Below are 14,898 nucleotides of genomic sequence, written 5' to 3' on the forward strand. Positions count from 1 at the left end.
GAGTAGTTTACCAGCCACCATTAAGTTCATTCCAAGAACCAGACGAATCAGAAGGATTAGAAGAAACCATCACCAGATAATATATGTGCAATGGTAGGGTGCTATGAGGGAAAATATTATGTGTACCACCCCAACCTGTATTGAAAAAACATCTACCAAGTCAACTCTCTCTTTCTATATACATGTGCATATGTTCTGTTTCAGCTTATTTTTTCCGTGGTTTTGATGAATGCTTTCAAAAGCTATCAAAATCTTGTTTACGCACATTACAATCTTTCACCTACATTAGTCCAAAAACCTTTGAAAAATGTATAAAAAGCATTGGGTAATGAACAATTGATTATATTCAAGCTCAAATGCCTAGGACATCTTTCTCTATTAATGAACTTATCTTTTATATTTCTGCCTGTACTCACATTGAACACCTTCCACTAAGTGTGCATGCACATAAATACATTTAAATATATTTAAACATTTTCCCATTTATACCAGACATGATTCCTTCTGTGAAGTAACAAGAACAGGTGGACATTCAAAATTCCTGAAATCCTTTACCTCATATGATCCCACTCATTTCAGAATAAATCTTGAATATATCCTTGTGACAGCAGTTAGCATATGTTCTATGTGTCTATTTCCTTTTTGAAAATATGAAACTCATTTGGTATTTCTGTGTGTAATCCAGACCCAGAGGAAACATATTTTCAATAGGTCTCTGCTATTATGGTTGTCCTTGTATGTTAAGATTTTATTTAACCAAATGATTGTGGGTGTATTCAGTGATCATGCATCGGGTTGTTATAAACAACCTGTAGTAAACTGTGGACTGTTCCCACTCTCTACCCCAACACAGGCATCAATACGTAGGCATGTTCAGTGGGCAGCTCACATAAAAGTTGTATTATAGTTGCCAGCTGCAATAATATTCTATCCATATTAATGTTTCAAGCTACTAAATTCATTAACAAACATATGGACACCAGTTCACTGACATCTTGTGTGGTGGTGGGGTAGGGAGTTGCAAGATCTGAAATCCTCATTGCACGGTAAGAACAGCATGTTCTAAATGATAAGTCATTCATTAAGGGAGTTATTTCTGGAGATGCATCCTTACAGCTAAACCTTTAATCATGAGCCTAGGGTGAGGCACATATCTGTAGCAATATTTTCCTTGATATTGCTTTACAGGTTTGGTATTACATTTCATGCTGGTAAAATAATTTCTGGAATTGATGTTGCCAGAACCTAGATACCTTATACCTAAATAAAATTAAATTTTACCTCTTTCAAAGGAAACAAAAGATGTACATTTGTTCTAGCTAGCTGTAGTGTTGGAAAGTTGGCTTACAAACTTTAAAGAATGCTGTATGTCTACAATTGAGTCATCAGAGAGACACTGTGAAAGAAAATATTGAAGCAAATTGATGAAAGATCATGTTGTGAGAAATACAATTCCTCTTATACGGTGATAATATAATGATAATATGAATATAAGTTTACATGGCTTTTTATGGAATATGAAAGGATGTTGATTTGTTGATTATTCACTGAGAAAAATTAGAGTTATGAATAAAGGAGATAATGAGAGATATGAAGAAAGGTACAAATCTATTGCCTTTACTATATAATGGGGAGACACTGCATATAAATGTGCAAATACAATGCAAGATATAAGTGAAGATGTTATATTTCATGCTGATGGATCAATACTAAACAAGTATTATTTCATATTTATAATCAAATGTACCTTCTTTACACCTGCCAGGCGTTTACACCAGATTTCGGGCAATAATAAAGGTGTTACTAGGCTGGGGATCTCCACCACAACCTTGAAGGCTTCTCTACTTGTAAATTCCTCTCAAGGTGTGTGAGGTGTGGATTCCAAGGCATGGTTTGCCTTATGAGTTGTACAGTGCATGCACTGCATACTATACTATGCAATGGGAAAGGTAACACACTGGCAACACACTGAGTAAATGCCTAGCATTTTGATCACAGGAAAACGTTTTTTTACCTGCTGCTTCTCCTATACCCAAACAGTGTTATGGGTCGTTTTGGTAGCCATCCAGAAATGGAAGATTCACTACAGCTAGTTACTCCAGCCTTTTGATGGTCAGAGAACAGTTTGTGAAGACCGTCAAACTCACAAATTTGCGGGCATTCACAATTTCTCAGGTAATTTATTTAAAAAAAGTACCCTCTCCACACCACTTTTGTGGGGTTTACTGTAGGGTAATTGCAATCAGTTGAGGCATATACTTACATATTAGTAAAACCATCCTTTTGTGATACTGACAGGCTTAAATGGAGCTGTTTTCATTCTGCAAGATATGTTTACATACATACATGGCAGTGGCAATTGTACCTTGACATGATGCAATTGAAAGGTACAGACCTAATTTTTTGGATTGAGTAATATCCAAACGTTTCAAGAAGTACACGCGTATGTGTTTGTGTGAAGGTGCCAGTTACCACTGTTAATGATTTACCTCACTCATGTAGGCATAGTCTGAATGATATGTTATGCAAAGAGTATGTTCTAATCTATATTTAGTAAAGCTGACTTTAAAAGAAACCATAAATTTAAGTAAAAGCTAATTGCAACCTAATGTAGGAATGGGTATTTTAAATTAAATTCCAAAAGAGCAGGAAGCAACAACACTAATAACATTAGCCAATTTGATCCTAAAACAAATTCTATATGTATTTTAATGTTCATTGTTTCATTGTTCACATTGTTCAGGACACATGATAAAACAATCTTAATAAATACACACTTTGCAACCCATTACCAGTGAGATTTCCCCATGTAATTAACAAATAATCTGATGTTGTTGTTTTTCAATAGCAACAAGGGTGTCACCTCTGAAAACTATTAGCAATAGAGTTCACCTCCAGATCCAAAGTGAAAACATAAATGGTAAATGTGATCACCTTGGTGTGGTATTCCGCCAAACATTTTCCCTTCACTCCTTGACCTTGCTGAACTCCTGAATGTGCTCCCTCCTTTAAACATGGTAAAATTGGACTAAACCAAATTAGCACATTTCATTTACTTTTAAGTCCCTAATAAATGGTACTACCTGTACAAAAGGCCTGGAACATGAATGCTACTAGTGGGCAGCAGCACATATTGTACCATTAAAGTAGCACTGTGACACACATCTCAAATGTGCCAGTGCAGCCTGTGTGTGCAGTTTTAAATCTGTGAGTTCGACCTGTCAAAATAAACCTTTTGCTAGGCCTAAACCTTCCTTTTTGATAATTTTAAATCACCCTTGGTAGTCCTAAAGGCGGACTGGCAGGGTTCACCATATTTAAAATGTAGGACATGCATAGCAGTGAAACACTCCATTTTTCACTGCTGTAAGGTGTATCTCTCCTATTTACTAACACTGTGTCAACTTATTACTTTTAAGTGTTGACTTAGGATTGGGAAAAGATAGAGATGTGCTGTTTACACTCAAAGGAACTGTAATGTAAACTATTTTTAATTGTGAAGTCATATTTTAAGTTACAATTCTGAAAATGCCACTTTTCGGTGTAACCAGCCCCCTATACTTCAATGGGATTTTCCTGTATAGCACACACAAAGGAACATAAAATCAGGTCTGCCTTGCCTATTGTCACTCCAGGCAGTTTGGGCCTCGACCAGGAGAAGGCGAAGAATTTACCAGAATCCGTTTTAGGGGTAGTTCAGGAAATTCATCCACACAAAGGCTGGTAATAGGTACAAAAATAACACCTTCAGGACCACTGTGGAAGATTCAGCAGAAGGACTGCCCTACTTCTTGAAGGACTGCCTTGCTGTCTAAAGAAGGGACTTTAGACATTCTTGCATTGATCCCAGGCTTCCCAGGGTGACCCCAAAAGTCAGTTGGCTGACCTCCAGTGTGAGCTTCAGAGACACAACACGTTTCCAGAGGCCTCCTTGCAACTGTCCAGCTGATCAGCTGCAACTGGACCTGCTAGACCTGCCTGAGCCCTGCTGCTGGCCTCTGCTGTTATGAGTCCTGCCAAGAGGTGTCCCCCTCCCCAGATCCTAGGCCTTTTACTAGCATCAGTGGAAGTTCCTCTAAGAAGACAATGGTGAAAATCCTGAAGTGTGGCTCCTCACCACCACAAATGGGTCAGTTAGTGTGGAACTCTTCTGTTCACAGCGATTGCCAACACGAAGCTCCGGTGAGGTTTGGTTTTCAAGCGGAGAGTGACCGCCTGTGATGACAGGCAACGCAAGATTGTACTTCATGCTAATGCGATGGTAGACCATGCTGATCTCCAACGTGAAGCTCCAGTGATGACAGTATTTTTGTGATACAACAAAAAAGTCTCTTCCTTGCAGCCAGATGCAAACAGAACTCTTTACTCCGGACTTGACACAGTAACCCTTCAGTGGTACTAAACTGGTCCCAATATCTGACCCTTGTGCCATTGTGGTTGGCCTGAACTTGTGATGTTCCCCCATTCTAGCATGACCAATGTCCACGAATGGTACTTTGGGCGCTATTTTAACAAAAACTTTAAAATTGAATATCTTCGATTAGATCTGTGTCATTTTGATATTATTTTATTTATTGAAAAATATACTCTGTTTTTCTGAATCGTTTGGGATTTTTCTTGTGCTGTTTTCACTGCATTAGTATTTTTGTGCTGCATAAATATTTTACATTGCCTCTCAGTTGAGAATGAATGCTTTTGTGCCAGGCTGCCAGGGGGCTACGCCCAGGATAACTTACTGACTTTTGTAGTTCATAATGAAAAGGACTGTGTTGTCTGAGTGGTGCTCCATCCCCCCTAACCAATAACCCAATATCTTGAAATAAAGAAGTGGGTTTTAATTGCACACCACACTCTCATATCTGCAACACCTTGCCAGTGTTATTCACCAAAGGAGCCAAAGAACAAAAAGCAGGTGTCAATTTGGAATACAACTATCCAAACTCCTACAAATCTTTACTGAATACTTAACCCCCCACCTGCCATGACTAAATCACAAACAGAAGGTGTGGATTTAATGAGACACCTCACAGCTCAATCTGCTACCCATTAGAAACAAGGTTCTCTTCCAGTATTATATAGGGATGAGGTTATATGTGCATAACACAGCTACTGTTGAAACCCATGATGCATGAGGTTTACTCTTGAAATAAGATATCCTCTTGTGTGTGCTTTTATAGTGTTACTGAGCATCACCAATAAGTCACAGACAAGGTGAACCATGCATTGCTAAACACCTGTGACATAAAAAGTACTTTTAGACTGACAATTCCAGCATTATATTTGGCCTTTCTAAGGAAATACTCTAAGCCACAGTTGGATGTTATTTAGTGAAACTGTGTATATGTGCGTGTGTGTGTGTGTGGTTGCTTTTTGTCTATACCTCTTCCCAAACCCTAAAACTGGTTAACATTCCAATTTACCAGAGGGCGAGATCTGGGACAGAATTATCTCACCCTCTGAAGTTATTGCATCACTACCGCATATGATACTGAAAACTGTTGTGGTTCTTATTGTCAATCCGATACTCCTGAATGTTACATAGGAATACTTGAAATTTGGCTGATCTTTCAAGGAAATAACCACCTTGCTTTTTGCCCTCCTTCTTAGTCCTTGCGCCCACACTACCTGCTCTGTTACTGCTCTCCATACCTCTTGTGCACTGCATTGAGACATTTCATGGTCCAATTCACAAAAATATGTAATGCTAGCATAGATCATGAAGAGAAATCTTTATGTATGTGATGAAGTCAAGATAATCATTTATATGTGCACAGATAGTATTGTATATACCTAAATTAATCAAATTACCATGCCGACAAGCAGAATGCATTGCAAACTTTGCGTCTGAAGGCCCCATGAGATTTTCAGGTGCTGATCTTAGTACATGCATTATAGACGGTGAATTGAATGACCTGAGCTCTGCAGTTGGCACACCTCCCATTCCTTGGCAGTAGGATGTATTACCAGAGACATACTGAAGGGAAACTCACAATACAGACAGTGCATGTACATGGTCTATACCTGAATTAACGATTCCATACTCCACAATTTATGAAATGCCACAGTGATGAAGTAAAGAATGTTCTACCCTGACTGAGGAGCAATGTACAATTAATTGTCCTAATATGTATGGCTCTTTAGGGTTTGTACCTCACAACACCCTTGCATATGTGTGTAGTATCCTGCGAATATGGGCATGACTTTATCAAGGTAGTCATATGTAGTACACATTAGAGAAGGCGCCCACTTCTCCCCAAGCACATTGCACTGTTATACAAAAAGGACACTCATGAAAATGTGAGCACAAAATCAGTACTTGTGGACTGATGTTCTACCTGACCAAAATCCCAAAAGTGTGAATCTGACATTAAGGTCATAGTACACTTTTAAGTTAAGCATTAATAAATGCATGAATTAATGAATAATCCTTTTCGTCTAGTTATATTGTTTGGTCATATTACCTCAGAATCACCAGTGATCCCTTTTCATGTTCATTATAATAATTACGACATACCAGGCACTTAAGAGGTTGCTTAACCAGTAACTTTGGGTTTTATTTAGAACAACTTGAAACTACTGTACAATTAGAGCAATCACCAAATAATAGCACAATTGGAATTCTGAAGACTAACAAATCACAGTTTACATATTATAGGTGATAATATACATTAGAAATTATGTGATTCATATTATTATTAATTTAACAGTTGCACTACGAAGAGGAGTTTTACCTTCGACCTATAATACTGACTTTATATTATATGAATGAAAATGTGTTTAAGGGTACATGGTGCCATAGTGTGTAAACGTTGGCCATTTACGCTACTTGTGTGATAGGGGGTGCTGCAAACAGGTCTAGCTTATGTCTATATTGCATAAAGAATATTTGGGCTAAAATGGAGGAAATGGACATATGAGACATACAATGCTTACAATTCGTTTACCAAGGAAATTCTATCCCATGAACTGCCCGGTTGAGCAAACTGACTCTCAGCAAACTGATTGTACAATTTTGTTTATAACTTTACAATAGAGATTCATTTAAATCAAACATTAGATGGGTCTTCACATTTAAAAGGGGAAAGAAAACAAATTTGTGTACAAAACAAATATAATATGAAATAAAGTTGATGGTTGATTATACCACAGTGCAAAACCCGATTGCCCCCTTCCATATAATGCAGGCAGCAAAGGTGGCACTAGTTATACCTTCTTCAGTTTTTTTGAACTAGCATCAATAAATACACATTATGGTTGGATGTGTTTGCCGTTCTTCTGTTTTGCTAAATAAACTGTGTCGTTTTTCTTTTTTAGGACTGTGAGTGCAGATCCAGTTTATCTTCGTAGATTTTGCTTCTAATTTGGAGACAACTTAATTGAAGATGGAACAAATGGACTGCAAGCCCTACCAACCACTTTCTAAAGTCAAGCGTGAAATGGATCTAGCTTACACAAGCTCCTCAGATGACAGCGAGGAGGAACACAAACTGAGGCAGTCTTACAATTCCCGTGAGACCCTGCAGGAATATAACGAGGAGCTGAGGCTTAACTTTCACACTCAAGGCAGCAGGAAGAGAAAACCCGTAGAGGATTCTTCTCAAGGTGAGACAATTGTTAAATATTAGACACATTACCCTTAATGATCTTGGGTGTGAATGTGCATCTTAAAATATAAGATACAAAGATGGAAATTTGTACTGGCTATCACACTTCCAGAAATAGACAAAAAGGTACCAACGGCACTGGCCTTGTAAATTAATGATCCCTTTGAATGAATTCATTGACTTTAGAAAGCACACATTGCTTACATTGGTAATATAAAATAAATATTTTAAAGCAGGTATCGGTATGCCCAAACCAGGTTCAGATGTCAGTTTATTGTTAGTTGAGCATGAACTCCTATGCTGAATGGCTATTATTTTTTGTGTTCAATTAATAAATCAATGTTTTAAATCATATAGAAATTAATGTCACAGACAAATACTAATACATACTTTGAATTATAACAATGAAAGTGCTGCCTTACACCTCAACACTCTTTTCTGGGGAAAAGAATGGATTTAGAAAGCAAAGAGTTTAGAACTGTGATTTTTGTAAAGTTACTTTTTTCATAGTCATAATAAAACATCAAAGACTACAAATGGAACTTTACAAAACAAATGGATGTCCATGTGCATGCCTAACAATTTACTAACAAAAGAGTAAAACCTGCCTATTTGTGATCAAGGTACGAAAAAGTATGCAGGTGTGTAATTTGGGAGTGAAAACCCATGTGAGGAGTTGGGCATAGATCACAAAGCGGCGTTGTTTTCTGTTGTGACCTTTTTTCTAATGGTCAGTTCCTCCCTTGGTGTCATTTATATTCCCATATTTCTCCTATAATAACATCTGTGAACGATTATCCATATTAGTAGATTTTCATTAAATAGAAGTGGCATTTAAAAGCAGAATAATATGCACATTTTGATGTGCACTCTATCTTCAAATCTGCTCAGTAGCAGATATGACAGTTAGGATCATCATATATCTCTGATTAAAATCAATCCTGGAATGCTATATTGCCTTCTCTAAAGGAAATGTATACTCCTATGATGCTCAAATCATGCCATAAAAAGTCAGCAGATAGCAGAAGAATGTCCATTCTGGTGATATAAAATGAGTTGTATAGACTGCAAAGTGGTAATATCAAGTAGGGTTTTCTTATTTTTCAAAATGGTAAGGCTTCCTGGATAATAAACCTATCCCTTGATGTGTTAAGTACTTCCATTCTATAAAACTAAATATTATATCATTATTAAAATAATGCAACTAGGTGTAGATAAATCTGAGAAAATGTGTTCCATTCTCCCCAGGTTCTAGGCATACTGATTATGTTCCCTTCTTGGCATGTATCTCCTTACTAGCATAAAATGCATATGAAGAGTAAGTAAAAGAAGTAGCATATCAATTAGTTTAAACAACTGCTAGATATTGTTATGACCATACTAATGTGCATATTTCACATTGAACACATACATTTTGCAGGAAAACGTTATGTCAGGGATAGACACTTGAGTTATGCCATTCCAATTGGCACTGGAAAGATGAACATGTCAAACATGTCACTATAATGTTAGATTTTATATGGAGCAGCTGAGTAAAGCTGGAAAACCTGTGCTCCAAAATGTGAATGGCATATTTTGTTATAGCTAATCATAAAAGTAAAATATAAGTAGTAGGAAAAGGGCATCTCTTGCCAAGAAATCCTAAGACCTATTCATTGAAGCTAGGTAATGTCAATGGTGTAGACGCATTCTTAATAGATATCTTTAGGTTGTCTATTTCATATTATTCAGACTTCATGGATTGTTTTCTGGAGTCACCATACAGAATCCCTGATGAGTGTGAAATCTGTTAATGCACCTTACTCTTTGACTGTGATAAATGTGTGATAGACCTTAGCCTGAGATGGTTGTTTACATACCCAACACTCAAAGGATTTAATCAATGTAGAATGCAACAAGCAAATTAGTACTTTGACAATCCTTGAATCTGTGTTAAGCCATCAAATATTTGGTTGACCCATTTTTTTAAATAAATGTGAATGGAACATTCTACTACTACTACTACTACTAATAATAATAATAACCTATTTTTATATGTCACATTTGAGAGCACAGCTGTGGTATCATGAACTGCTCTAAAGAAGTGCTACTGTTGGAAAATTAAAAGGTGCTCTGCTTATGAAACTCATAAGGACAGAAACTTGAGTTCACTATGTTATTATTTGGATTTGTAACCTGCAGATTGATCACACCAGATGTTGGCTTCAAGAGCTTAACTTGCTAATGCTCCATCCAGGTTTAATCAAGGACTTTATAATAGCCAGATGACATAGCCTATTCTAAATAAATCCACATTGTCACATAGACAATCATATGGGACTCATTCTCAAATTTTCACTCCTGCAAGGTTTCAGTTGAGGTTGAAGGAAATTGGTCTGTGCTCCTAAAATGGAAATTTTAGGTGGCATAATCAAGTTTAACAAACAAACATTAACTTACTGAAGTATATAATGCTGCCTATGTGCAGAATGAAGGGGATGATCTAGGTGAAATTATGTGGTAGAGCATCATGGCCATACACAGCCTTCAGGAACTCTAATTATAATAGTAAATTACTCAACCATTTTCTGGTAGTGTCCCACTATGCAAACAAGTCTGTGCCAACAAATATTATTGTAAGTATGTTTACAGTATAAGGTATCACACCTAAATGCTCCATGGGCACATGGAACATATTCCGACAGGGAAAAATAAGTTTATGAGAAGATTAAACCAGAAGAATCTGTCCTTTTTCACAAATACTTATAAAAATACCATACACTCCCCTTCAACTCGACTGCACTTTCTGAAAATATATACATATATCAGTTATGTATAGATAATTGTATACAATTTGTTTTGCTCTTTAAGGATTTTTACATACCAGTTAAATCACATGACTAGTTAATAGTTGGAGATTATTTTCAATCTAATTTAAATATTGTAGATCTGAGCCAGTGGGATCTCACCAATCTCATTTACCTTCAAAGGCTGAAATCCTAACTTCTACAAATGTATTTGTCCTGGTATATAACCAACAAAATCGGTATAAAAAGTATATTAATGCTCCCACCCTGACCACTGGTGTGCACGGAAAGCAGGTTGACAAGAGGGAGAAGAATCCTTGTTGAAGCTGTCAGTCTGGGATCACAATCCTGTGAGTTTCCCCACCATGGCTATGCATCTAGGTGCCTGTCAAGTCCCCAAGGGGAAGGGGAAAGGGTGAAGGAAACCTGGGTGGACCTGTCGTTGTTCTACTAATCCTAACCTATCTTTATTATAAGAACCTGATGTCACACACAGTAACAAGCCCAACACAAGCTCTGGAGAACCGCTAGCCTCCAACATATCTGTTCGGGCCTTCATAGATGGATCACACATCCATCTTGGTCCTGTTGACTACCAAGAAGGAAACTGACAGTTGTGGCGTTGAGGCAGAAGATGAGAAGAGTGGAGACCACCCTCAGCCCAAGGGAAGATTCCCCAGTGTCTGTCTTGTAGGGGGCCAGACTTCGGGGTTCAAGGAGGAAGTGTGGGTGAAACTGGATATTGGAGTTCCTCTGCCACCAAATATTTTGGCCACAGACCACACATCTAATTTTACAAGGAAGTACGTGGCTGACTCTGCTCCCACTGGCCCCCAGTGGCCTGCCTCTCCATTCTGCACTCACTCTGTTTACTGTGCAGACCTTGCCACTAACCTGCCACGGAAGGTGCTGCCTATTCTCATCTTAGGCACTCTGACCTTTGGGCCCACTAATGGCCACCTTGCACTAGGCCATAATACCAACGACTTGCTGTACTTCATGACTGTCCTGGAGTGGTGGTTAGAGCACTCTTTGGGTACCTATTGTTGATTTCCATTTTGGATCTTTATTGTTGTTGCACTCAGTATCCGCACATCAACAAAGAAGCAGGGTTAAAATCCAACCGATTTGTCTGTTCTCCACCATTAATGTTTACCACAATCTGAGTTCCAGCAAAGAAACAGGACCAGGGGGATTTAGAATCATAAAATACAATGGTTTAAGGACAAATAAGCTGAGCTCCTCCTCCAATTCTATGCCTCACACTCATTTAGCTGAATTTCACTGACTATGGACAAAAGGAAACATAACTTTTTTCCAGGGGAACATGATTAATAGCGTTGAGCACCAACCCTCCTCCAATGTTAATATTTATTTATTCCAAGCATTAAGGCAAAGTACTATGGGAAAATACTCCTTTCCATGAAATCTGCATACATTCAATTAGCATAATTAAGTGAATCCTGCCTAGTACTCTCTCCCTTTGTCGAGAGGAGGATGAAAATAAAGAAGGTGATTACCCTCTAAATGAATGATCCTTCCACTGTCACTACCCTAGAGAACAAATAGAAGGTTTAAAAAAGATTGCACTTTATCAATAATCTGAGTTGTTCTCATCAGAGTCCGAACAGATACTCTGCTTGTGTTAATGATCTCTTCTCAGCCTTTGAGTTTACTATACACATGGCCTCCAAGGCTACCTCTCACACAACCCCCAAATTAAAATCTCCCTTACTAAGTACTGACCAGGACACACTCAGATAAACTCAAACTAGTGAGAACAAACTCCTATAAAATCCTATACACTTGAATTTAATGCTGAATTCCTAAAAAACCATTTGAATGGAATTTATTGAGCTGCCCATTGAAGACTGACCAATAGATTGTGCCTCAAGGTAAGTTTTTGTACAGCAAGGTATCTTTTCCTGCACAAAATCTATTCTGATCACAGCCCCTGCACCAAGTGCAAGAGTGCCTGAATTGGCCCTAGGCAGCCACAACTGTGCGAGGGGATTGAGACAGCAGAACTGTGCCAAATATTTGTAAATATAGCGCTGTTCTGTCCTCTGCCTTTCATCCAATGAAGTGCTACAAGTTTACTGAGCTGCATTGCGTGAAATCTTAGTAAATCCGGGAGTACATTTCTAAATATCCCACTGTTAAATACCAATCACCCTGTCTTGTGGGCTACAAGGTCTCCATAGGTGTAATTTATTCTTGTTATACAAAGGGGAGGTTTTCCCTGTAAAAAAGCGTCATTTTGAGAGGCTGAGGTGCAGGTTTAAACGGCAGAAATCGGACTGTAATTGTACGGCTGAAGCAATGCTTTCCTTCGCACAGGTGGATGGCGCAATGAGTGATGCAGTCCACAGATGACTTTTATCTACACCATAGGTGTAATTTCTACACAACTCACGACTAAAACAACACTTTGTCAAGCGGGTACTTTGCAACCATAATTATTGCCATAACAACTGCAGGACGCGCATAATCGCTTGTGGAAGCGCTGATACACACAGCTTAACTACATGTGCCTATCATTTGTAAACTTTATCGCTGATGTGTGTTTCACATTTGGGTTAACCGTTGATGCACACAGCTTTTCATTTGTACACATACCAGTATCTATTGAAGTCAGATAAACGTTGATGTGCACAGCTTCTGTGAACATGTGCATCTGATCAGTGGAACTGCAGACACACACAGTTTTGTGTCTATCGATGTAGCGCTGACACACTTGGATATTGTTGAAGACAATATACATAAATACTGGTTGCACAGTCAGTCTAATTGCATAAAACCATACAAGGAATTTACAGATTAAAATGTACTGGTTAATAGGTAAAACGTGTTAGGATTGTGTCAAGCATTATATTTATTACTATGAATACTAGCAACAATATGTGGGCAGCTGATTTGACAGGGTGGAGGACAAGCATGTCGTCACAGTCAATACCTGCTCCTCCCACATTTTTATAAGATGCTAGTGGACCGTGTATGTCACGGGAAGACTGAAAAGACACATGGACACCTATTTGGAGACTATTAGAGGACATTCATATAATGTGAAAGGAAAGTTGCCCAAACAGTTTGGGAATAGGAGGAAGGAAATTATTAAAGATGCTTCTATGATTGAGCAAGGGAAAGCTGTTGTCGCTGTGTCGGACACGAAAGAGGATGATGTTTATGAGCAAGCTTTGAAGGCATTGGAAGAAAACTTTGCAAAGAAAATTAGTGTTGTAGTGGAAAGGCACAATTTTTTTCATGTACTCAGAAACGGGAGAAACCATAGAACAGTATGTTACTGTTGTCAGAAGGTTAACAGTTACATGGAAATTTCATGATCTTAGAAATGAAATTATAAGGGTCCAAATGATAAACAGGTTAAATAATGTGAATATTCAGGAAACATTTCTGGGTTTAAAAAGGTTCTACGTTGGACAAAACTAGAGAAATAGCAAGACATATGGACGAAACCTCTCAATATGATAAAGAGTTTAGGGGTGCAGAATCTAAATACAATGAAGATACAGAAAAAAGTGAATGTTGTAAGCAATGTAAAAAAGGGCAAGAAAAATTTGAGGCAAGGAAGAAAAGTGGAGGAATGGGGAAGAAGAAAACATGTTTTAAGTGTGAGAGTTTAAAGCATATAGCTGAAGCAAACACTTGTCCTGCAATTGAGAGCAAATGTTTTAAATGCAGTAAGTTTGGGTACTTTGTAAGATTATGCAAAATGATGGACATATGAAAGGAAAAGAGAAGGGTGAATGTGGTGAACAAAGATGCATCAAGTAGTGATGAGGAGAAATCAGATATGAGTATTATGATGTGGAAGTGTTGGTAGTGTGTGAAGTGAAGTCATGCGTAATGGAAGAGTCTGATTTGGGGAACATTGTTTTCCGCCCCCTAAAGGTGTAAAAGACATTAATGGAACAGATGTACAGATAGGGGTGTGCTCATATTCACCATTATCTCAGGTTGATACATTTTTCTGGCAGAAATTGGGAAAAAAAGAATTGTTTCCAACAAATGTAGAGGCAGAGGGTTACTGTGGAAGTAAATTACCTGTTACAGAATATTTTAATCCTGAGTTAGTATATTTGGGAAGAAAGGCAATGGAAAAAATGTCTGTAGTTGAGAAATGTAGATTCTTATTGGGGTGAAAGGAACATCGAGAAGTGGGAATCATTTTAAACCCAAATCATCCCAAGCAAGTGTTACTAACAAAGTCCCAGGACTCTTTTGAGTGCTCCAGATTGTACCCAGAATTATTTAGTAAAGTTTTAGGCTGTTTAAAAAAATGCAACTGATCATAGTCTAGGATGGAGTCAAACCCCAATTGCACAAGGTACAAAATGTTTCAATTGCTTTGAAAGAAATGTTGAAAGTTAATTGCAGAGGTCATGTAAGGATGGTGTGATAGAACCAATTGAGGCCTCACAATGGTTAAGCCCTATAGTTATTGCAAAACAACAAATGGAAAAATGAGAATGTGTGTGGCCCTGACT

The 14,898-nt window shown here is 37.9% G+C and overlaps 1 protein-coding gene across 2 annotated transcripts in view; it reads left to right on the forward strand.

Moving 5' to 3' along the window:
* The window catches only part of TENM1 (teneurin transmembrane protein 1), a 1,758,425-nt gene that overhangs the window by 316,916 nt on the left and 1,426,611 nt on the right, over positions 1 to 14,898 (forward strand). For both annotated transcript variants that reach the window (XM_069211839.1, XM_069211847.1), the window contains exon 2: positions 7,315 to 7,602. In XM_069211839.1, the coding sequence (XP_069067940.1) occupies positions 7,383 to 7,602 (220 nt within the window). In that variant the 5' untranslated portion in view covers positions 7,315 to 7,382. The remainder of the gene's footprint in view (positions 1 to 7,314; positions 7,603 to 14,898) is intronic.

The sequence above is a fragment of the Pleurodeles waltl genome, chromosome 2_1 (genome assembly GCF_031143425.1).
Source record: "Pleurodeles waltl isolate 20211129_DDA chromosome 2_1, aPleWal1.hap1.20221129, whole genome shotgun sequence".
NCBI classification, from domain to species: Eukaryota; Metazoa; Chordata; class Amphibia; order Caudata; family Salamandridae; genus Pleurodeles; species Pleurodeles waltl.